The sequence below is a fragment of the Orcinus orca genome, chromosome 19 (genome assembly GCF_937001465.1).
Source record: "Orcinus orca chromosome 19, mOrcOrc1.1, whole genome shotgun sequence".
NCBI lineage: Eukaryota > Metazoa > Chordata > Mammalia > Artiodactyla > Delphinidae > Orcinus > Orcinus orca.
In genome coordinates, this window is record NC_064577.1 from 34,792,075 (window position 1) to 34,815,915 (window position 23,841).

The 23,841-nt window shown below is 43.8% G+C and overlaps 2 protein-coding genes across 3 annotated transcripts in view; one reads left to right on the forward strand and one right to left on the reverse strand.

Moving 5' to 3' along the window:
• Positions 1 to 3,077: 3,077 nt before the first annotated feature.
• On the reverse strand, positions 3,078 to 13,731 carry LOC125962182 (translation initiation factor IF-2-like). The gene is made up of 3 exons (XM_049702515.1): positions 13,723 to 13,731; positions 3,997 to 4,290; positions 3,078 to 3,554 (listed from the first exon to the last, which is right to left on the reverse strand). The coding sequence occupies exons 1-3, from the start codon at positions 13,729 to 13,731 to the stop codon at positions 3,078 to 3,080; spliced, it is 780 nt and encodes a 259-aa protein (XP_049558472.1).
• The window catches only part of PITPNC1 (phosphatidylinositol transfer protein cytoplasmic 1), a 263,252-nt gene continuing 242,693 nt past the window's right edge, over positions 3,283 to 23,841 (forward strand). For both annotated transcript variants that reach the window (XM_049701886.1, XM_049701884.1), the window contains exon 1: positions 3,283 to 3,423. The gene's annotated coding sequence lies outside the window, so the exon portion shown is untranslated. The remainder of the gene's footprint in view (positions 3,424 to 23,841) is intronic.

Below are 23,841 nucleotides of genomic sequence, written 5' to 3' on the forward strand. Positions count from 1 at the left end.
ATGCTGTCATAGACATGAGTAGGCTAATACTCTCTTCCTTTTGGTTGCATCATTCCTCACTGCTAACTTTACTCTTGGTTCTTCTCTTTGCCCTCTGCTCCCCATCCACACTTTTTAATATGTGATGATCCGTAACTGTAGAGTGTACGTTGTTAATGGAACATCGCTACCATCCATAGTGATGATAGCAACACCTTCAAGGCTCTTTGGAAACGGATATTGTGAACTCCGTCGGTTGAAAAGAAAACAAAGATACAGTTCTCGCCAGACTCTTGCTGACGAGGTGACTTAAAACATTTTAAAGCAAGGTGTCTGACCAGTAGATGGCGCCCTCCTCCCTTGTGTGAATGAGTTATGAATGAATACGCTCTCCCTTTGCCCTCCCCTCTCCCAAGCACTGTTGTGGAGAAAACCCATCGGTTCCCAAGTCCTATCCATATCTTTTAAATTCATTGTCTTTTCTTCATTCGCTGTCTAATTCAGACCCTCCCCGTTTGTCTCCTTTAGAATTACAGTCATATAAACCTCTGGCCTCTGGTATCCTTCTGTCCCAACCCATCCAACACACTACCATCAGAATCACTTTCCAACAACACAGATTGTCAGTGCCCTGCTGCTTAATTGTGTCCTGAGGGAGGGAGTGGGAGAGGATTCTCCGTGAAGGCAGTGGCAAGAGCAGAAGGATCGAAGTAAGTGGAGCCCTTCTCTGGACAACAGAGTTTTTTCATTTGGCTGGAGCAGGGCCGGGGAAGGGTGATGGGGCTCTGTGGGAAAGGTAGATTGAGAGCCTCGATCCTCCTGCCAGGGAATTTTAACTTGCTCAGTTAGACCACAGAGAATCACTAAGAGGTGTTGAAGGCAGAAGGATTAGAGCTGTGCCTGAACAAGGGTCATGTGACCAGGCGTGCGGACTGACTGAAAAGGAAAAGTTCAGGAAAGAAGTCAGCTTAGCAGAGGGGAAAGGACAGAAGCATATATGTGGTAATTTGCAGTTTGCGAGATTTGGAGAAGTAGTTCCTCAACCGTAATATTCATCAGTAAAATACTTCATTATACAGAATCAATGTCAGGAAACATCTAGGAAAGCCAGGAATTTGTCCACCTACCCTGATGTCGTGTGTGCATATGCATGTGTGGCTAGCCAATACATCCCCTAGCTGCCTCTGGGAAGAGTTTTAAGTGCCAGAAGTGAAGCCACTACGCCGTGTTTTAGTGAGAAGCAGGAAAAAGAAAAACAGCTTGAGCATCCTCTGCGTATCACAGGCTTTCATGTGTTATTATTCAGCAGTACAGTGTCAGATTTAGATTTTCCACCTCGAGGAATTTGGTTTAGCTTCAATTAGTTGCTGTGAATCTTTCTGAGCCAACTCTGGGAAGCATTTATCTAGAAAATAGTTTTTTCCCTAGAATATAAGCTGGATAGAGGGTGTCATTTTTCTATCAGCCTTTGTATTATATTCACACAGTTGAAATTTCTCTCCAGCCATCTGGATGATTTTAGCCACAGCCCACCATAGTTATATTGGTTTATTACTCACAATTTTAAATACTATAAGATTGAGGCCATCAGTATCGCCATCCAAAGCCCTGTGAGGAGCTGCAGGATCTTAGAGCACGAATATTTTTTTCTGAGGAAAGATGATGCTTGCAGGTTATTCTGCAGAGAGGCAACTGATGCATTTTTCATCCAGCAACTTTTCAGAAAAACAAGCTTAAAAACACCAGACAAATGAAAAACAGACTTCAGCAGTTACATGCAGCTTCCTGAGTAACTGAAGAATGTGCCTCTTGTGGTTAAAATGAGGGATCTGTTTAATATGGATGAAATACCAACACTCCAGGCATTTTCACTGACATTTCACTGTGACTTTTTGAACTTGGGAATGCTGACAGGAAAACCTATTCTTGCTGCTCTGCGAAGCCTGCAGTCAGACTGCAGAGCAGGGCCAGGAGAGGTAAAAGGCTATGGCTGGTTCATGTTCCCCCTGGTTTGTGTGTCTTTCTGTTTGGATTTCATTTTCATTCACATTGTTGGACTTTCCAGTTTCTGGATTCCTGCTCTGAAACCAGTTAGGAAACCAGGCAAGGGTTTGCTCTCCTGCTCCCAAATCCCATCGCCTCTCCAGCGCTGGACTTGCTTACTGGACCAAAGTGAAAACGCTCTCGGTGGGCATTTGTAAAAACCTTCTCTAAAGGTCAAGGGGCACTTCTGTACCTTGGACCCAGAAACTACCCAGAGTGGCTGGACAGAGCACTGTGGCACCCGGGGTACATTTGAGAACAGATTCAAAGGGTAAAGGAGCCGAAGGGAGCCCCCTTTTCCGATCCTCCCCATCGCCGGCCGGCCTCGGCTCTCCGCGGCAGCCCTGCCGTCTGGCAGCAGCCGGGGAGAGACATGCTGTTTTGTTTAAATCCTCCACATTCTTTGCCATTTCCCCATTGGCCGGATGGGGCTACCCTCCCCGCCGAGGCGGCTGCTGATGTCAGCTTCGCTCGCGCTCGCTCCTCCCGCACCCACCTCCCCGGCCCGAGGCACACTGCAGCTCGGCGCTGACTCTCCAGCCCCGGCGAGGTGGCTGCAAACTCTCGGGCACGCACGGCGCTCGGGGATCCGGACTCGGGGGAGGGGACGCGCACGGAAGGCGCCAGCTTCCTCCCGCCCGCCCCTCGCAGCCGCGAGCCGAGGTCGGAGGAACCCGGAGCCCCAGCCCGGCAGAGCTGAGCGGCGGAGGCGGCTTCCCTTTTCTCCCCCAGCGAGCCCTGAAGCGCCTCGGGGACCGGCCCTAAAAAGAGCAGGAAATCTTGTTTACCGCCCAAGGAGCACAGCCGATCGAGCCTTTGTCTGGAAAGTCAGCATCTCTGGCTCCGTCAGCAATGTGTGCCTGGTGACATTAGCCTTGGGCAGACCGGCCGGAAAAGGGGGGTCGCCAGGTTCAGATCTGGTTTCAGAGGCGGATCGAGCGGGTGACTTTTGTGCATTCGTTTTAATTTTTGGAAATCTCTCTTATTTTTCCTCCCTCGCCCGCTGCCGGGCATGTCCTGATCTGGCGCCCGCTACTACTGCCCCGGGCTGCCGATCAGAGCGGTTTCCAGTGGGTCTCCCTCCCTCCCTGGCTGACTTTGCAACACCGCGTTCCAGGCGGATCGACCTCGGCGAGGAAGGAGGCGGGGGAGCCGCGAACACCAGGACCCAAGCCTTGACATGCTCTCGGGCGGAGAGGAGGAAGCCAGGACCTGAGCGCACCGCCGGGGCTAATTCGCCGCCCGGGTCCGAGCACGGGGCTCCGGGCGCTTTGCCCTGAGCCTGGGCGGCAGCCTTGTTGGTCTGGGGGAGCCCCCCTCTTCCCGCCTCGGGGGTCCGCGGCCGGCAGGACCATGCTGCTGAAGGAGTACCGGATCTGCATGCCGCTCACCGTAGCCGAGGTAAGCGCCGCGCCGGGCCCGGCCTCGCCCACTCCCCGTCCCCGGCTCCGGGGCGCCGCGCCTCCCGGCCGGCGGGTCCACTGCGGGCGGCGGGGAAACCCTGGTGGAAAACTGCCTTCCAAACCGGGAGGCTGGAGGGGGAGGAGGAAGTGGAATTACTGCTTCCACTTGTCACCCCAGCAAGGAGGGCGGCGTTGGGTGGGGCGGTGGACTGCAGGTGGGTTTTGGGGGGGGCTACCAGAATCCAGATTGCTGGGGATCAGAATGCGCCAAAGGGATTTGGTCGCCCCCTCCTTCCAATTAAGAAAATGAATAAAGCAAACCCAAGAGCCCCAAGCATGCCCTGGTAGCTGGGGGGGCAATCCGACCTGGCGTGGGCCCAGGTTCCCCTCCCGCCCTTCGCTGGAAGGTTGGGGTAAGGGAGAAGCCCTTCGCCCTCGGGATTTGGAGGGCCCGGGCCCCGCCTCGGGGCACCTCGGAACCGTCGGGGGGTCCGTTTGGGCTCGGACCCCTTGCTATCGCCGCCAAACTGGGCGCCTCTCCCGCCACGCCCGCGCTTCGAGGCCCCCGGACCTGGCTTCGACCTTTCTCTAACCGCCTGGGTCGGAAACTTTCTGCTTGTCTTGTTTCTTGGGCCGCGGGGAGAGCTCTCTGCGGGCGAGCGGGGAACGGCGGGGGCTGCGGAGCGGCCACAGGGGGGCGCTCCAGCACGTGGGTGCGGGCCCGGTCCGGGTTCCCGGGTCCCGCAGCTTCAGGGCGAGGGGAGGGTGCTTGTCCTGGGCTCGTCCTCCGCGCGCTGCTCAGGTTCCTTTCTCCCGAACCCCTCCCTCCCCACCCCCTTCCCCCACCCCAAGCCTCAAGCTCGATCTTTCAGGAAACGATGACTCAGTGAGGATTATTCAGGCCCCGGCTTTCCTTTATTCCCGCTCTGCCTCCTTATCTTTGGTGATTTCACAATTGCTTAGCGCATGTCCAGGGACATCGTGGGAGCTTGAAGCCAATCAAGGCAATTTGAAACTTACCAGTGTGGTTTGGTGTGGCAACACACATGACACCGGCGACCCAAACCGTGTTTATGTTTAAATACAGTGCGCTTAATCTGTCAGACATGTTACTGAGCCACTACTTGGGGAAGGGGCGAGGTGCTTTGGGAGAGAAAAAGGTGGGGACTTGTCTACATTTGTTGTCTGGAGCAAGTGTTAAGGAAGAGCCAAGTACAATCCAAGGCAAGATCAAAGTATAGCTCCGAGTTTACAAAATGTATTCTAGGGACGCTGGCTGCCAAAGAGATCAGCCCCCACCCCAATGATCAACCGAGCGGTGCAGTTCGTTGGCTTTGGAGGAGATAACATTTGAGCAAGTTCTTGAAGGAGGGATGCCATGTGGGTAGGCAGACCGTGTAAATCACGTGGAAAAGCAGCACACAATGCTATGTGGACGATGGGAGAGGCAAATGAATGAAACTGGTTAACCGGAGTTTTTCTAGAAAAGGTTATCGAGATCTTCTCACCCCTGAGCAGATGAGCTGGAGTAGTTCAGCTTGGAGGTGTGTCTGCTTCCACTCCATCTCCTCCTAATGCCTTTATTTATTGAGAGGAGTTTGGGATCTAGGGGCAATGCTGGTACTGCATGAAATGCCCCCCATTGCAGGTGATAGTCAAGAAAGTAACCAGCTCTAGAATCTTCTGTACTACCTACAAAATCTCTTTATTCTGTTTTTTTCCCTTCTCAGGCTTTCTTGAACCCTCAGACACTGCTCTTTCTCCACATTTATTTTTGTACTGAAATAACTACAACTTTGGGGAGAAGTAATCATATTTGAGTGGTATCGGTGGAGACCCTTCCTTTCTTGATTGGCAAATGAAATGAGACTCGACCTGTAATATAATGTATAATTATAACTTAATTAATGTGTAATTCATTTGGACCAAAGCATGATTCAGTGTCTGTAAGGTCATATTCCGAAGTAGTTTTCTTCTTTGTTAGTGAAGCAGAGGGGCAGTTTAGATTGAGCAGGGTTTCAAAGCGGAAGGATTCAGATTAACCAAGTCAGATGATGGATGAGGATGCGAGGCCCAGCTTGCCAGAGGTTAGACCCCTAGGGTCTGACTGGTAGTGAACCCCACAATCCACCATCCACCTTAGCACTGTGTCCTCCCAACCTTAACTCTGAAAACTGGGAAGGCATTATCTTCAAAGAAGACAACTACCATCCACTTTAGTAGACTTTTAGAAACCTCACTTTCGCTACAACTCTTGATTTGCTTTGGGCCTGATTCAGCCTACATGAAACTTCTAGGATTTGTCCCTGTTCTGACAACCACAGTTAATTAGTAGCAATGTCCATACTTTTAAAAACGAGACAAATGCCCTTGTTTTGGAGAGTCATCAAAAGGACCAACACTGTATGCCCATTCTTTTTCCCTGGTCTTATCTAGTTTAACTCTTCTTGGAGGGGAGTGTAAGGGAGACTGGTGTGTTATCCACATTTTGCAGATGAGTGAACAGAGATTCAGAAAGGTTAAGTAATGTGCGCCAGGCCACACAACTAGTTAATAGCCAAGCCAGAACCATGGTAAAACCATTAGTATTTGTTTCTCCTTACTCTGCTTGCCCGTTACTCATGTTTAATCTAGAAAAAAAAAAAAATTCTTGAAAACAGAAAAAGTCAGCACTACCAACTAAATGAAAAATCAAAGACCTTTTGAATTGGTATAGAGTGTGCTAGTTGCTACTATTTCTCTCGCCTTACTTTAACTCATAAAATACTCCTTAGTTCCAGGAAAGAAGAACAGCTCTGGGAGATAAAGCAAGTAAAGCTGAACTACAGTCTAGATCAGTGTTGGTGTTTTGTTTTTCAGACATTCATATCAGAGTAAAGAATTATAAGTAACATCCCATGGATTTATTTTTTTTATTATTATTATTTTTTGCGGTACGCGGGCCTCTCACTGCTGTGGCCTTTCCCGTTGCGGAGCACAGGCTCCAGATGCACAGGCTCAGCGGCCACGGCTCACGGGCCCAGCCGCTCCACAGCATGTGGGATCCTCCCGGACCGGGGCACGAACCCATGTCCCCTGCATCGGCAGGCGGACTCTCAACCACTGTGCCACCAGGGAAGCCCCCATGGATTTATTTTAATTTAAAAAAACCCCACTTCATTGGAATAGTCTCCTCATTTATTTTCAATGTTGTTGTCTCTGAACTAAATATAAGCCCATTGGAAAGTTCTAAACAACAAAGGTCCCTGGGGGCCAATAGTTGCCTATGAAGAGACAGTTGTCATTGTCTTCATTTGAAACATTTGGTGATATAGATTCTAGAATTTTGGACTTGGAAGGACCATTAGAGATGGTCTAGAGTTGAAGCATTTCATTTTGTGGAGGAGAAGACTAGAGCTATAGAAGGTGCAGTTAGTTGCCCATCTCATAGCCAAGGGCAAGGTCTAGGCCAGAACCCAGAGCAAAGCTCTTTTGCTGGGATTCCTTGTTGGAAGGAAATATCCCTAAGCCGAATGTGCAAAGCAGGAGACTAAATCAGTCTCTAGTTGGAAGGTGGGTTGGAGACTCTGACCTTGTCTTCTTAGGGGAATTTTAGGGGTTGTCAGCTGCCCCTAAAGGTGGCCAGGGGCCTCTCTTTGAAGCTGCTTTTGTATAACAAGTCCACTGGTTTTCCTTAGATTGTATTTTTTGGGGGGGGGGTAGCTTTTGGATGTGTGGCTCAATGCAGATTATGGTGGAGTTCAAGGCCCTTCCCTCCTAAGCCACTCCTTGGTGCTGCCACTGGTCCCCGCATCCTGGTCCCAAACTGCATCTTCAGGGCTCCGTGGAGCACAGTCTGATCACTCCTCCCTGGCAGGTCCTTATCGGTAAGATAAGCATCTTCCAAGAGCTGAGCACAGCCCAGTATGATCTAAGGTGGGAATCTTTTCAACTTCATTGCTTGCTTTGGTGTTTAATACTTCCTTTTCTGACTGCATCAACATTAATGTCAGGGATTTACTTGTGATCTTCAGGGATTTTTTTTTTTGCAGTATGCGGGCCTCTCACTGTTGTGGCCTCTTCTGTTGTGGAGCACAGGCTCCGGACACGCAGGCTCAGCGGCCATGGCTCACGGGCCCAGCCGCTCTGCGGCACGTGGGATCTTCCCGGACTGGGGCACGAACCCATGTCCCCTGCATCGGCAAGTGGACTCTCAACTGCTGTGCCACCAGGGAAGCCCGATCTTCAGGGATTTGACGCACGATGGAAAACAGAAACACTCCCCTCCAAGAAAAGAAGAAAGAGAGAGAAAAGAAAAAAAAAAAAAACCCAACTTTTTAACAGAATATTATTTTATTCTTTGTCCTGGCAGGGAGCCAGCGCACTTTATCCAGGCTCCCCTGAGTCCCCAGAGAATTTTCTTGCGCACATTTCTGAGAACAGATTTGGGATAGGGGTGATGCCGTCTCTGGAATGACATAAATGAAGATGCCAAAATGCCCAACAGTGTTCCTTTTTGCTCCGTTGTAAAGCATTTTCATGAAATGCATCTGCAAACCTATTGGGACAGAAATTCTTTAAGGAAAGAGGATTTTTTTCATATATAAATTTATTTATTTTTTGGTTGCGTTGGGTCTTTGCTGCTGCGCGCAGGCTTTCTCTAGTTGCGGCAAGCGGGGCCTACTCTTCGTTGCGGTGCGCGGGCTTTTCATTGCGGTGGCTTCTCTTGTTGCAGAGCATGGGCTCTAGGTGCGTGGGCTTCAGTAGTTGTGACGTGTGGGCTCAGTAGTTGTGGCTCACGGGCTCTAGAGCGCAGGCTCAGTAGTTGTGATGCACAGGCTAGTTGCTCTGAGGCATGTGGGATATTCCCGGACTAGGGCTCCAACCTGTGTGTCCCCTGCATTGGCAGGCGGATTCTTAACCACTGTACCACCAGGGAAGGCCAGGAAAGAGGTTTTAAATTTGATATTTTCATCAACACTTTGTTTTCTGTACAAAGTGATATCCTTGAATGTAAAGGAGAAAAGACTCCTTGGATTAATCTCATAGACCTTCTCCAGGGTTCCTCATAAACATAATTTTGGAATTTTTTTTTTTTTAAGAATGAGCACTATTTTGACTTTTGTTTTTCCCAATTGTTAGCTTAGTTGGGAGGGACAAAGGCTGGGGTTGTGAGTGATCTCTGGGTGATCCCGTTAGCTTCTCTGGCCTGTTTCACAGTCATCAGGGAACAGTGTTGCTCATTGCTGCCCAGCTGTCTCCCAAAGCTCCCTTCTTGGTTGTGAGGGGCACCCGGGAAGTGGGGGGCGGGTTAATGGATCAGTGCAAACCTTTCACCACTAATAGAACAGACAACGAGGAGCAGATGCTGTCTTCCTGGCTGGTCAGTGAAAGTGACTTTGTGGAGAAAGGACACTGCATTTTCCCTGTGATTTGGGTGTGAATGCCTGTCACATGAAACAGATTCTAGGCCTTGGGAGAAAAAAAAAACAAAAACACTATTGTTAACAAAACCCTAGTTAAAAGTGGGTAGTAATTAACTTTTGCTTTTCATTACAAAGGCAGGGGGTGAATTCCCAAGGCCCTTAAAAATCAACTTCAAAACACTGTATCTGATTGACTATAACTGATATTCAGGGAAAGTGAGGCATCTTCCTTTCAGAAAGGCTCTCATTTTGGTGAATGGAGAATACTATTTTTTATAGGTAGTTTTTAAAAAAAAAAAATCTATTTTCAACACTTAACCTCTTTAAGATCTCTTCCTTGCCCCAGTGTCAATCAGGGAAGTGTGTGTGTGTGTGTGTGTGAGTGTGTGTGTGTGTGTGTGTGTGTGTGTGTGTGTGTGTGTGTAGGGCAGAGGGTTCACAAAGATGTTTTGTTTTGTTTTTTTAAATATAAAAGTGTGTGCACAGTGACAGGCAGTAAGTGTGTTTTTCAGGGGCAGCGATTACTGGAAAAGTACGTCGAGGTTCATTGCTTTGGCCGCCTGAGTGAGGGCGCAGGTGCCCTGGCTGGCCTCTGTGGATTCTGGCCTGCTTTCTGTCAGCTGGAGGTCTGTATGGTCAAGTAACTCTGAAAACTTTTTTGAAAACTAGCAAACGTGTCTGCCTCTGTTCAGAGAAGAAGACAAATACAGAAACCAGCTGATTTGTAGCAAGAAGTCAGGAAGGTTTTACAAATCTTTAGCAAATCGCTGGGAGACAAAATTTAGCAAATCGCTGGGAGACGGAAAAAAGAATTTCAGATTGCAGACTGCCAGCTGCCTGCCCTCTGTGTCTCATGCTTGAAATCAGGAATTTTGTTGTATTCCCAAGTAGAGATTTTTTGTAGGCTACATGGCAGATGAAGTTGAAGTGTGTTAATAACTATTAAAACTGGAAAACAAATTGTATCTGGAAAATGTAAAGTTTGAAAAAAGTATCTTATGAAAACTTAGAAGCAATTCATACAAACAGGATCTCGGGGTGCACACCTCCAGGGGGCGCCATTTACATGGAACCCAAACAGAACGGTGCAACGTGATAGCCCTGCAGCTGACCAACTGCCTTTGTCAGTCCTCTCAAGCTCCCCAGCCCCTGGTGCTGTCATGTGTTAAAACTTGAGAGTTAATAGCAGTCTTGCAGGTTTATAAGTGGATATGTTAACTCCTCAGAGACATCTTTCCTGACCACTCCATATAAAATAGTTTTCCCCTATTATTCTGTATCTTTGCACTTATTTCCTTCATAGCATTTATCTTTTTAAAAAATTTTTATTGGCGTATAGTTGATTTCCAATGGTGTGTTAGTTTCTGCTGTACAGCAAAGTGAATCAGTTATACATATACATATATACTCTCTTTTTAAGATTCTATCCCCATATAGGTCATTACAGAGTACTGAGTAGAGTTCCCTGTGCTATACAGTAGGTTCTTATTAGCTATCTATTTTATACATAGTAGTGTGTATATGTCAATCCCAGTCTCCCAATTTATCCCTCCCCTCCTTTTGCATTTATCTTAATCTGTACTTGTTTACTTGTTTGTCATCCATCTCCATCACTATCTCTTCAACGTGTAATCCACATAAGAAAATACTAACAAGATCTTTTAACTTATTTTTTATTTCATACGAAGTCTTTGAAATCCAGTGTGTATTTTCCATTTGCAGCACATTTCTTTTTTTTTATTAATTTTTTTTTATATTGGAGCATAGTTGATTAACAATGTTGTGTTAGTTTCAGGTATATAGCAAAGTGATTCAGTTACACATATACATGTATCTTTTCTTTTTCAAATTGTTTTCTTTTAGGTTATTACAGAATATTGAGCAGAGTTCCCTGTGCTAGCACATTTCAATTCCCATTGGCCACTTTGCAGGGCTCAAGGGTCACATGTGGCTGGTGGCTGCCATATCGGATAGGGCAGCTCTAGTGCTTAAACCTTGGGTCTGGCACACAGTAAATGCTTGCTGAATGAATGGATGAGAAGGAGCTGAGAAAAATAGGAACCTTTTAGGAAAGCTGTCCCTAGATGTTTTCCTTCACACTGTTTAAGTTTTTCACTTAAGCTTTATACCTCTTGAAATTTTGCAAACTAGAGATTCTTTTTTATTAAAAACCTCCTCATTTTAAAATTCCACAGCAGTACCTCTGAGAAGTTTGAGGCCATTCACTCCTGGGAGTTAATGTAATCAGTCTGCCTTCCTCCAGATTCCTGGAGGAGTATATTCAATATCTATTGTTATATAACAAATTTTCACAAACTTAGCAGCTCCATGTTCTTCTGGAGCTTGGAGTACTCTTCCAAGTTCACGTGGTTGTTGGCAGAATTCAATTCCTTGTGGCTGTAGGACTAAGTCTCCCCTTTCTTGCTGGCCATCAGCTAGGGGCCAGCTCTTAGAGGCCACCTGCTATTTCCTGCCATGTGGCCCTCGCCACAATGTGGCCGTTTGCCCCTTCAAGGCCAACAGGAAAGCATTTGCTCCAACTTTGAACCTCTGACTTGTCTCTGACCTCTACTCTTTTTCAAAAAGAATGGTCTGATTAGGCCCACCCCCATTCAAGGTGAAGGAATTGTACATATACAGGGTGTGCACACTGGGAACCTCAGGGATCATTCTGCCTACCGTAGGGAGATGAGCTGAATTGAAAGTTTCTGTTGGAGGAAAGTAGTTATTTCTCGTATCTAGGAAACTTAGGGATCTGGAAGGTTCAGGCTGGCCCTGGGGCAGCATGAAAGTGTTTATCACAAATACTTACTGAACTCTTACTCTGTGCCAGATGCTAGGCCAGGTGCTAGACCTGGTGCCAGGGATGGAGCAGCAAACAAGGCAGACATGATCCCTACCCTCTTAGAGCTTACAGTCCAGAGAACATTGGAGAAGTTTCCTTGTCATCTTAAAATAGATTATGGTGATGATTGCACAACTCTGTGTAAATATATTAAAAACCATTGAGTTGGTATGTAAAATACATCTCAATAAAGCTGTGTTTTGTTTTTTTTTTTTAAGAGGTATCTATGGATTTTTCCAGCAGAATAGACATCTATGTTCAGAGAGAGAGCCATTGACAGAAAGCACGGAAATTGAATTATGAGTACGAACACTGAAAAGTTATGGTCCCTGTTCTCAAGAAGATGACTCTGATTGTCCTGAATTTAGACAGCTTTCCAAAGGAGGTTGTTCTCTTCTGCAGCAGTGTGGGAAAAAAAAAAATCTGCCAGATTTGGACTAGAATGACCACAACTTAGGTCAGAATTTGATACTTAGCAGAAAAAACATAATCACAACTTGGAACAGCTACAGGGCTTTAGGGTACCAGGCGGTGGAGGGGGGGACGGACATGCATTGACAGATTTCACAATCTTCAGGAACAGCCCCCCTCCCCACCCCTAATCGGGGACAGAGGCTGGCACCAGCCATCATTAATGGAAGGAACAGTAAGTACCTGGTGACCTTTCTGGCTGTGGTTCCAGGTGCAGTCCTCTGCTTTCTCTGCACATTGAGTGGGAAATGATGTGTTGGCAGAATGAATCCTGGAATATGTGTTCTGGAGGAGATGATTCTACATGGGAGTTGAGTCCTCTGCTTTATTCATCTCTGGCAGATGTCCTTGAGACTTTCCATCACAGGCTTCATTATAAAATAGACTAAATGACTATTTAAACTGTGTGTCAATAGTCTCTGTCTAGGATGGCAAAATCACGCCGCATTAGGCTGGGCAAGTCTCCCAGGATGACACAGAGTTAGAAGGAACCCCCCTGTGCCCAGGACACACTGTCTTGGCCACTAGCTTTACCCGTGACAGAGAAAGGAGTATAGGGTCACTGGCCACTTCCTGGCTTATGGCCTGAGCAACATTATACAATGCTGTTTGTTGATTTAGAAGCACGAAAGCCAGTGCTCACCAAGATTTTGACATCAAGTATAAAGTGAGTCATTCTTTCATTTCCCAGCACTCTGACAAAGGGGCCAGCTCTTAAAACTCCTTTTTAGACTTTAGTGGAAGTCGACTTATCCACCTAAACAAGTAGCTAATGTAAGTTCTTGATCAGATTTATCCAGTGGTTCTTCACTTTTTTTTAATCTTTTTTTTTTTTGCTTCTTTTAAGTTTGGGTGAAGCACGGCCTTCTAGAATTCCTGTTGTTCCCAAGCAAAGAAAAAACATCATCATCCTTTAATTTCTTTAGAATTAATCTGACAATCTTTAGGGTGTTGTTTCTTTCCCAGGATGAATCACCTAGAGAAGTGAGATTGGCCAAACAAATGTAATTTGATGACAACCTGTAATAATGTTGCTTAAGCACCTAATCTAAGCAACTAATCTCCAAAGACTGCGCCCTGTCCCATGTCAGCTACACACACACACCATTTAGGTCTGATTATATTTGCCGTATTAAGGTCAGATCCAGATGTTTCTGAGCATTAGTTTGTGTATTTTTATACCCCAATTAACTGATCTGTGTATTTATTCAGAAGAAAATTTGTCAGCTGGGGTTAGAGAAGTCACCATGAACTTGGATGCTAATATAATTAAGTGATTGAAGCCTTCAAATGCATTAGGTCTTATTTGCTGGATTAGGAGTTCCCCAGAACTCTCCAATATTTTCTAGTTTTAACCGTCATGGTGGGATTTATTTATTTATTTATTTATTCTTAAAACGACCAAGTTTCACTTATCTCTTGGCTCTCTGGCAAGAGTGTTTCCAACTGGCATAGACCGTTTATAGAAATGGTGTAGGACCTTTTAATAATTACTGTGCCCACGCTTCCTGAAAGGTATCGTGGAAGACTGAATAGTCCCTAGGAAGTGCAGGGTTACACTGTTCATTATGCTTACCTGAGCCATCTCTGTCTTCGTGTCTTACACAGATTGTGAAAGTTGCTTGCCCTGATTCTCTCTTTTAAACAATAAATTTATTTATTTATTTATTATTTATTTTTGGCTGCTTTGGGTCTTTTTTGCTGTGCGCAGGCTTTCTCTAGTTGCAGCGAGCAGGGGCTGTGGTGCACGGGCTTCTCACTGCGGTGGCTTCTCTTGCTGCAGAGCACCGGCTCTAGGTGCGCGGGCTTCAGTAATTGTGGCACACGGGCTCAGTAGTTGTGGCTCACGGGCTCTAGAGCACAGGCTCAGTAGTTGTGGCGCACGGGCTTAGCTGTACCGCGGCATGTGGGATCTTCCCAGATCAGGGCTCGAACCCATGTCCCCTGCATTGGCAGGTGGATTCTTAACCACTGCGCCACCAGGGAAGTCCTCACTTTGCTTTTCTGTACATAATAAAATAGCACTATGTGCCTTGGCGACGCATCCTGTGAAACCTGCTTGGAAAGTAAGAGTTTTAACAATTCAGTTTCTGTTTTGCATGCTTGGATTGCAAGCAGTCACATTCCGCATGCAAAGGAGGCAAAGAGAAATTACATTTGTCCAGCGCTTTCTTGTTTATTTAATCCTTGTAATGGTCCTGTGAGTTGGATATTAGCATCCCATTTTACAGATGTGGATCACAGGTGCTTGCATGGCTATTCAATGGTAGACCTGGATTCATGCCCATGCTGGTCAGACTTCCGAGCCCAGGCTCTTTGCTTTCCCAGTTCTGCCTTCCCTAGAATCCCAAAGCTGGAAGGAGCATTAGAGATTATTTAGTTCTGTCCCAATACACACACACACACACACACCCCTTAAAGATTAAATAACTTGTTCAGGATTATCAAAGGAAATAATTGGGGGAAGGTAGTTCTTCTGTTCCAGTTAAGTTAAGAGAGTGGTCCATAAGCTTTATCTCCTACTGAACAATCAATTTTATTCAAGTATTAAACCAAGTGATGTTCCTCAGTTTAACTTTGATAAATGAATCATACTCCTCTTTGAAAAGAAGTTTTGTAGTTCATGCTCTAAAAAGAGAACCACCCCTACACTTTGAGAAATTATTCCTTTTAATGGCAGTGACAGCCTTTGGCTTTCATAGACATCTTTAGCCGAGATGTTCACTGATAAGCACCTGTAGGTTTCTCAAAATTAGTATCTGGAAATAACAATGGGAACAGACAAGTGACACCATGTTTCTGGCACATTTCGTTGAAAACTTAAACCTCTTTCACATGGAGGTAAGCAAACTGGAGGGTATGAAAAACGATCAAAATGTATTAGTCAGCACTGTGTACTTTCCCTTCCTGCTGAGAAGGCGGCTCCTTGGAAACTTGTGTCTCACCTTTACTAGCATTGCCTCACAGGCAGTTTACAAACCACATGCACAAATTCATATTGCTCCTGTAGAGTCACACCTCATGTGGGCTAAAATAAAATTTTTAACTTGGTAAGATTATTATTCTGAAAATGGAGCTATAAAAGGCTTTTTTAAAATTAAAAATTGTCCTCCAAAGACATTTACCGTTATCAGGAATGTTCAAAACAATGAAAAAAATCCAAACAAACCTGTCTTAAATTTTACGGCAGAGATTCAGAGATGTTTTGCTCTGTGTCAACACTATGGAAATAAACATGTAATGCCCTAAAATGAACTATTTGAAGGGGACCACACTTAATTGGATGTGTACATTCAGGTCAGTTTTTTAAAATAATTTTAAAAAAATTATGGTAAAACATATTACATAAAATTGCCATCTTAACTTTTTGGTTTTCTTCCCACACTGCGCGGCACGCGGGATCTTAGTTCCCTGACCAGGGATCAAACCCTCGCCCCCTGCAGGGGAAGTGTAGAGTCTGGACCGCCAGGGAAGTCCCCGTAACTATTTTTCTTAAACTTATTATTTTTAATTTTTATTTTATTTTATTTATTTATTTAGTTAGTTTTGGCTGTGTTGGGTCTTCCTTGCTGCACGTGGGCTTTCTCTAGTTGCTACTTTTTGTGCGGTGCACGGGCTTCATATTGCGGTGGCTTCTCTTGTTGTGGAGCACAGGCTCTAGGTGCACGGTCTTCAGTAGTTGTGGCACGAGGGCTCAGTAGTTGTGGCACACGGGCTTAGTTGCCCCGCGGCATGTAGGATCTTCCCAGACCAGGGATCGAATCCGTGTCCCCTGAATTGGCAGGTGGATTCTTAACTACTGAGCCACCAAGGAAGTTCTTAACTATTTTTTAAGTGTAGAATTCGGTGGCATGAAGGGCATTCACATTTTTGGCCAGCCATCACCACCATCCATCTTCAGAACTCTTTTCATCTTGTAAAACTGAAATTCTGTACCCATAAACAATAACTCCCTATCCACCTCCCTGCAGCCCATGGCAACCACCATTCTACATTCTATGAGTTTACTGTTCTAGGTGTCTGGTCAGCATTTTTTTCTTTCCTTTAAAGCATTGGTTATATTACTTTATCATTAAACTCATACATCATTTCCGGAAGCAAACTTAATAAAACTTGAGTTAACAGAAGGTAACTAGAAATATTTTCTGAATTCTGCCTTCTTTCAAAGGAGGAAAATGACAAGATGGACCTGTATCCATATTTTGGGTGGCATTAATGACTCAATTTAGTGACCTATACCTTTGTAGCAACAGCTGGAGTGCCTGACAGTTTTAATTCAGGAGTCCTACTACATTGTCATTTAACACAAAAAGTGCATTTTTGCTTGGAATACTTACTAAGACAAGAAAAAGTACCAGTGCATTTTAGAAGTATTTCCAACAAAGTTGTCACTGACAAGTGTTCTTCAATTAAAGTAGAAGACAGAATATTTGATTAATGATAATGCTTTATTCCTGTACCAGGTGGAAACAGACATCAATTGGACTCTTTTTCTAAATAAAGAAGTACAGTTAAAATGTTAGCTTTTTTTTTTTTTTTTTAGGATTTGATAAATATTTAACTCAGGAGAAAAAAACTAATTTATTATTATGACGGCTTATTAACAAGTTAACTTTGCAACATTTTCATTGTTGTCAATTCTCTTAGTGATGTCTGTAGGTAGAGTTTTCAACTCACTAGCCAACAACCTGGATTTCATTAGATTTTTTAGGATTATAGTCCTGCCGCTCTCAAGGAGCAGTTTGTGTCCTGCACTGTCCAAGAAAGTAGTGGGTTGTAGAAAAATGTTGGTCTCCAGTCTGAGAACTTTCCAGTGTGCCTGGGCCACCTTACAGATGTCTGTTTAATCTCCAATGCACCTGAAATAGTAGACATCTGCAAAACAAAGTCACAGAAAACAACACTCTTGTTAAAGTAGTAATTAGCAGTTTAACCAAATAGAAAAACAACACTGGATAGATGTTTAAGAAAACAAGACTTGTAATCACCTCCTTGTATGGACAGGTAGTTCTGAAGACAGGGGTTATCACTAAAGTTTGTATTTGAATCCCTGGACATGTCTTCTGAGATGTGTGAGTTCCCTGTGGTTTGTACCCTCTTGACATGGGCCTTCATCAGGAAAATTTTGCTGAGTTTACCCTGACCTGAAATAATGATGATGAAGATGCTGGAGCCGATGAAAAGACAAATAAAGCCATTCATGTCACCTAACATTTATCATCATTTTGGGCTATTTCAGCCTCCATTAAAGTGACATGGTGGATAAAAGTGGTTTTCTCAATGCTTGAAAAATGCTGTGAAAATAGATGGTTCTTTTGCTCAATGAGACAGGTTTAAAGATACGAAATAGAGTTATTTAATCCCCCCCCCAAGTGCAAAGAGTTTGGTAACTAGAATTGTCTTTAATCATTGGGGTACAGACTGTACTGTGTACACTGGAGACCCGAATCCTGGACTATTGAAGGCTATGACGAATGCTTCTTTTTTGGATGTTGTGTTTTTGTTGCTCATAAAGAGGCATCGTGCTCAAAATGAAAAACCTTTAGATTCAGGCTTCAATAGTTCACCTCTTTGGGATTGTGTCTGATGGAAACTTGGATGCAGCTGAGTGTAATTATGTTTTTTTCAGCAGTATGACATATAGTGCTGCAGAGATGGGTGTTCTTAGAGATCTCTTGCCAAGACTGGCTGAAAAGGAGTTTGGTTATTGTTTTCTTAAAAAATAGTAATTAGGCTATTAGTTGTCCAAATGGAATAACCCCCTTAAGCCTTTTCAAGAAACACACTTCCAAAAGGGTCAAGTATATTTAAAATTAGCCATTATTTACATAGTGTTCAGCCTTCTGCCTTAGCTCTTTTAGGAGGTTTTTGTTTGTTTGTTTGTTTTAATGTTGGTTATATCTGTCAGAAACCATCTTTTTTTTTTTTTTTTTTTTTTTTTCGGTACGCGGGCCTCTCACTGTTGTGGCCTCTCCCGTTGCGGAACATAGGCTCCGGACGCGCAGGCTCAGCGGCCATGGCTCACGGGCCAAGCCGCTCCGCGGCATGTGGCATCTTCCCGGACCGGGGCACGAACCCGTATCCCCTGCATCGGTAGGCGGGCTCTCAACCACTGCGCCACCAGGGAAGCCCAACCATCTTATTTTTTAAAGGGGTTCAGGAATGGTTCTCATATCAAAAGCAGCCAAATCCCTGGCATCATAGGAAGCTTCATCATAGATTCATCTGTTTTTCATCTGCAGAACGGCTGCATTCAGTGTTGTCCTGGCCTTTGGACAGTCTCTTCTGTGGATCTGGAGAAGGAACTGCGCACGGGCCTTGCAGGCCTCTATCTTTGAGAATACTCAAGAGCAAAGGAAAAAGAAGCAGTTAGAAATGGTGGCCAGGGCTAATGGACTGTGGTTCTGGGATGGAGCCCAGGCCTATGTTTGCGACCACTGGGCTCAGGATTTGCCTTGGTGTCTCTCAGATCCCCAGATGAGGTAGAACCTGTTCACCCAGATGCAGACTCACTTGGCCCTGCCACATGCCACCCCACGACACACCTTTTGGGTGTGTCTCATCTTAAAGCTGGGTGATCAGCTTTCTTTCCCGTTGGTTGGGTCTTTTTGAATGGCAAATCAGCCGTACCTGACAAAGTTCATCTTTTAAGTCCTGGTAATCGCCCCACCTCTCACGGGGAGTATCATGCCTGAAAAGAGGCCTCATCACTTTCAAACATGATTTTCCTTTCATTTTCCTCTACCCTTTCCTTGGCATTTTATCTCCTGGAGCTAAAGTACCTATATTGCCCTAACTCGGGGTTTCTGGCTTAGGGTGGTGCAGTGTGGTGAGGCCTTGCTGATTGATAGCCATGAACTGATTTAGGAAGACTGGATTTTCTTGTGCCTCAGTTTCCTCAACTTTCAATACCCCTCTTTTTTAATTTTTTATTTCTCATACAAGTTTAAAGGTTACAGTTATTTATAGTTATTACAAAATATTGGCTATATTCCCCGTGTCGTACGATACATCCTTGAGCCTATCTTATATCCAGTGGTTTGTACCTCCCACTCCCCCACCCCTATATTTCCCCTTCCCGCTTCCCTCTCCACACTGGTAACCACTAGTTTGTTCTCTATATGTGTGAGTCTGCTCCTTTTTTGTTGTACTCACTAGTTTGTTGTATTTTTAGGTTCCACATATAAGTGATGTCACACAGTATTTGTCTTTCTCTGTCCTACTTATTTCACTTAGCATAATGCCCTCCAAGTCCATCCATGTTGCTGCAAATGTCAAAATTTCATTCTTTTTTATGGCTGAGTAGTATTCCAGTACCCTTCTTTTTGCCTCCATGAGGGGCTGATCACATGACATACAAGCCCATTCAGCAAATGTAAGGGACAGTGATAATTGTCCAAGTGTGGATGCTGTGTGAATACCTGGTAATCATGCATTCCCTGAGCTGTGCATGAAATCACACGGTCTCACACCTTTAAATACCTTTATTTTAGAAGTCCATCTAGTACAATATTCATTTTTGGAGTCTGTACTTTCCAAATGGCCCGTGGGAAGGAATCCTGAGGTGTCCAGAGGATCTGAGTTTGTCCTGTGGGAACGTTATGTCATAGTAACACATGCTTAAGGATTAGTTTATTTCCAGCCCTGCAGAAGCTATAAATTGCTTCCTAAAATTTTATTCTCCAACACCGTGATGTTTATGTTGCTATGGTGGTATGTCTCTTGCTTGGGTGTCAAGGTTGCCATTGGAAATATATAGGCCAAAATAACAGCTTAACAGGTGGCTGTGCTTTGTGAAGTTGTTTGTAAAACTATTTTATGAAGTCCAGTGCAAGTAAATCACCCGACTGTGCCCTTTACTGTATTTTGTATTTGAGCACATTCTTTTTTTTTTCTTAACGCATTCTTCCCCTTTCCATTTTAAATATATATAGACTATTCCCCTTTTTCAAGCAGCACCAAGCTGATTTCCTGTAGTAACACAAGGCAAGATTCCAGCTCATTTTATTTAGCAGTGGACGTCCTTTCCTTATTTTCTGTAGTTGGAACCCTCCTCCTAAAAATAACCCTTCTTTTTTTACTGTGCTTCTTTTTGTAGCTCCTGTGCTCTTTATTTAAATAAACCTCTTTTTAATATGCCATTTACATATATATGTACCTACACACATATATGTATACACATACATATAGGTATATATATTTCCCTGTAAGGTATAATCCTTAGTGAATGTGGTAATAGAAATTGTTTCCATTGACCTGTCATTAAGCTGTCACCTGTTATTTATGATCATTTTCTTTTGAGATAAAATTTAGAGAGAACCTGAGTGTTAAACCAGTTCAGCTTCCTACCCACTGTAAGAATCTTCTATAATAATCTCGCATGGCAATCATCTTGCCTTTTAGCTTAAATACCAACATGGCAGGGTGCTTGCTCTTCTGTGATATAACATCTATGATTGTCCACTTTGATGTGTTAGAAGATGCTTTTTTTTTTGGCTGAGCGGCTTGTGGGATCTTAGTTCCCTGACCAGGGATCAAACCCAGGCCACCAGCAGAGGAACTGGGGAGTCCTAACCACTGAACCACCAGGGGATTCCCAGAAGATGCTCTCTTACGTTTAATTGATGTCTGCCTCCCTAGAACTTTCATTTTCCTGTCTATAGTGACACAAACACAAGCCACTTCCACATGCTGGCTCTTTAAATATTTAGAGAAAACTATAATGTTGTCCTTTGGTTTTCTCTTTTGCTGGCTTAATATCCACAATTCCCTCAACAATTCGCCTTAGGAAATGGTTTCAGACTCCCTCCCCAATCTGTTGGACCTCCTCTATTATTGCCCTTTCAAAAATATTGAATGCGGTGCTCTAGAGCAAGGGTCAGTAAGCTTTTTCTGTAAAAAGGCCAGATAGAAATATTTTAGAATTGCAGGCTATAAGATTGCAACAACTCAACTCTGACCTGGCGACATGAAATCAGGAGGAGACAATACGTAAATGAATGGGCATGACTGTGTCTGGTAAAATTTTATTTATGGACCCTGAAATTTGAATTTCATATAATTTTCAAATGTCATGAAATATTATCCTTTTGCCTTTTTTCAACCCACGCATAGCTAGCTTGTGGGCCGTACAAAAAGAGGTGTGGGCCAGGTTGGGCTCAAGATATTGGAGGACCGGTGCTGAAAATATGGGAACTGTTACTTCAGCACCTTATGCTATGTTGATGCTTTAGTATTAGCATTGTCATTTTTGGAAGCTGCATCAGACTGCTGGCTGACAAGGTTATCAGTTTACCTTCGTCTTATCCACGTGATTCTTCGGGCAAAGCTAAGTGTCTCCATCCGGTGTGTCTGAGGCCTACAAAAACAAGCAGCCTTAGAGTGATAACAACCATTACCGTAGGACTTTGAAATGTAAATGTGATGAATGGCATCTGCTGATTTCAAGTTTGACAAAATGTTTTTGGTTCTTGCTTTTGTTGTTTACCGTATTAGCTACTCCTCTTAATTTAGTGCTAGATGTGATAAGCATGCCTTTCTGTCTTCATCCAACAACACAGCGACTTTTCAGTCCAATCCAAATCCTAAAATATAGGTCATAGCTGCTCACCTTGGTTGCAGAAACCAGTAAGCACTTGGGTAGAGAGATGAAGCCTTCAGTTATATTAATAAGCTTAAGAATGGATGATTCTCCACTTCCTCATTAGTTTTAATTTTAAAAATAAGGTTCTCATGAAATTTTTTTGAAACAGCTTAACCAAGATTATAATTTACCATGCAGAGGACAAAATTCAGTAAATGGCGAAGCCGATTTTTTTTTTTAGTGCCTAAATGTTTAATTAAAATTATATATTTCTCTATGTGGACATTTACTTAAGAAGGCTTTGCTTTTTCACAAGAAAGGGGAAAACACAGAGGGCCAATGTTTGTGGAACATTCTAGTGTGCCAGGATCACTGTGTTAATTATCTCATTTCATCTTTGCAGTCATCCTCCAAGGTGGATCCTAATATCTTCATTTTACAGATGTCAGAGAATCAGTGGCAGATTTGGATTCCAATCTAGGGCTCTTTGGCTACAAATTTCCATTTGCTTTCTCCAACACCATTGCTTTCCACAGCCAAAGAGAAGTTGACATTCATTCATCATCAAGTTACTTGTATTAATTTAGACAGTTGATTCTAAAATGGATATATGTTCCTGAATTAATTACTGGAATGATGCATTTCTAGAATATATATCCCAGAAACTGTGATATAAAATAAAAATATTGATTTCCTTAGTGGAAAAAGAGTGTTCAAGTTAAAACTATTTGCTTTTGCCGATCTTTGGTATAACTGGAAACATAGATACAATTTTCGATGACCTACAGCGATTATAAATCTTGAAGGTAACCTTAACTGTTTTTAGAAAGCTTGTCTGTTTATCTAGACCGTATCTTACAAAAAAGGCACTTCAAGATGTCATTATATGAATATTCAGAAACTAATAGAGTCTAGATGAGAATGTGTGATAATCTAAAGATATCATTTAAGTCGGGGCTTTAAAAATATATTACTTCGGGCTTCCCTGGTGGCGCAGTGGTTGAGAGTCCGCCTGCCGATGCAGGGGATATGGGTTCGTGCCCCCGTCCGGGAAGATCCCACATGCCGCGGAGCGGCTGGGCCCGTGAGCCATGGCCGCTGAGCCTGCGCGTCTGGAGCCTGTGCTCCGCAACGGGAGAGGCCACAACAGCGAGAGGCCCGCGTACCATAAAATATATATATATATAACTTCAAGTGAAGAACAAGCCTCATAAACAAGTTCCTTACAATTTCCTATGGTCTAATTCCACCTTATCCCAAGTCCTTAAAAGCAGATTTATAAAAGGGAGAGGAAACAACTTTTCAGAATAAAAATTTGAAGCTCTCAAAGTAAAATATATTGATATTTTAATTGTATGAAATTGTTATGTATGAAATGAATTCTTTAATAATAGTTGGTGCTGGGACTGTCAAAACCTTTGCTGAAATTATTCCATGAGGAAGCTGGTTTATGGCTTTCTGGAGCTGGTGGCCGCTCATGCTTTAGTTTATAAGTTCCTTGGAGTGGAGGGTTGTGATTGTCATTGCCTCTATTTTAACTCCCCATAATTTTCTGTAATGGTATTTTGCACACTGAGGTTGCTTAGTTAAGGTTGACTACCAACTTATGGTCATTTAAATTCAAATCCAATTTTTGTGTTGATTGTGGTTTGAAAAACAGAAAAAAAAGTATATTTATTGCTCTTGTAAATGTTTTGTTTTTTTATCGAATATTGAATAGCTATGAAGCAATTCACCCACGAACCTATTGCCCAGCTTAATAAGTAGAATGATACAAGTTCATTGAACACTCTACATGCCCCTAGTGATCCCAGGCTCTCTATACATGTGGCATCCCAGAGCAGGTAGTCTTCAACAGCTTGCTGGGTTCTTTTCTATTAACTTTTTGTATTGAGATATAATTCACATAACATAAAGTTCATTCTTTTAAATAAGTGTACAGATCACTGGTTTTAGTATATTCACAAGATTGTGCAACCATCACCGCTTTCTTATTCTAGAACATTTCTATCACTCAGAAAGAAATCCTGTCCCCATTGTCAGTCACCCCTCACTGCCCACTTTCCCTAGCCCTTGGCAACCATTGATCTACTTTCTATATTTATGGGTTTC

Bases quoted from the DNA above. Each gene is read 5' to 3' on its own strand.
- LOC125962182 (XM_049702515.1), bottom strand. The intron at 3,555-3,996 runs GTCCGGGGGCCT...CTCCCCCTCCAG, and splicing joins TAGAGAAAGGTCGAAGCCAG to CCTCCCGGTTTGGAAGGCAG.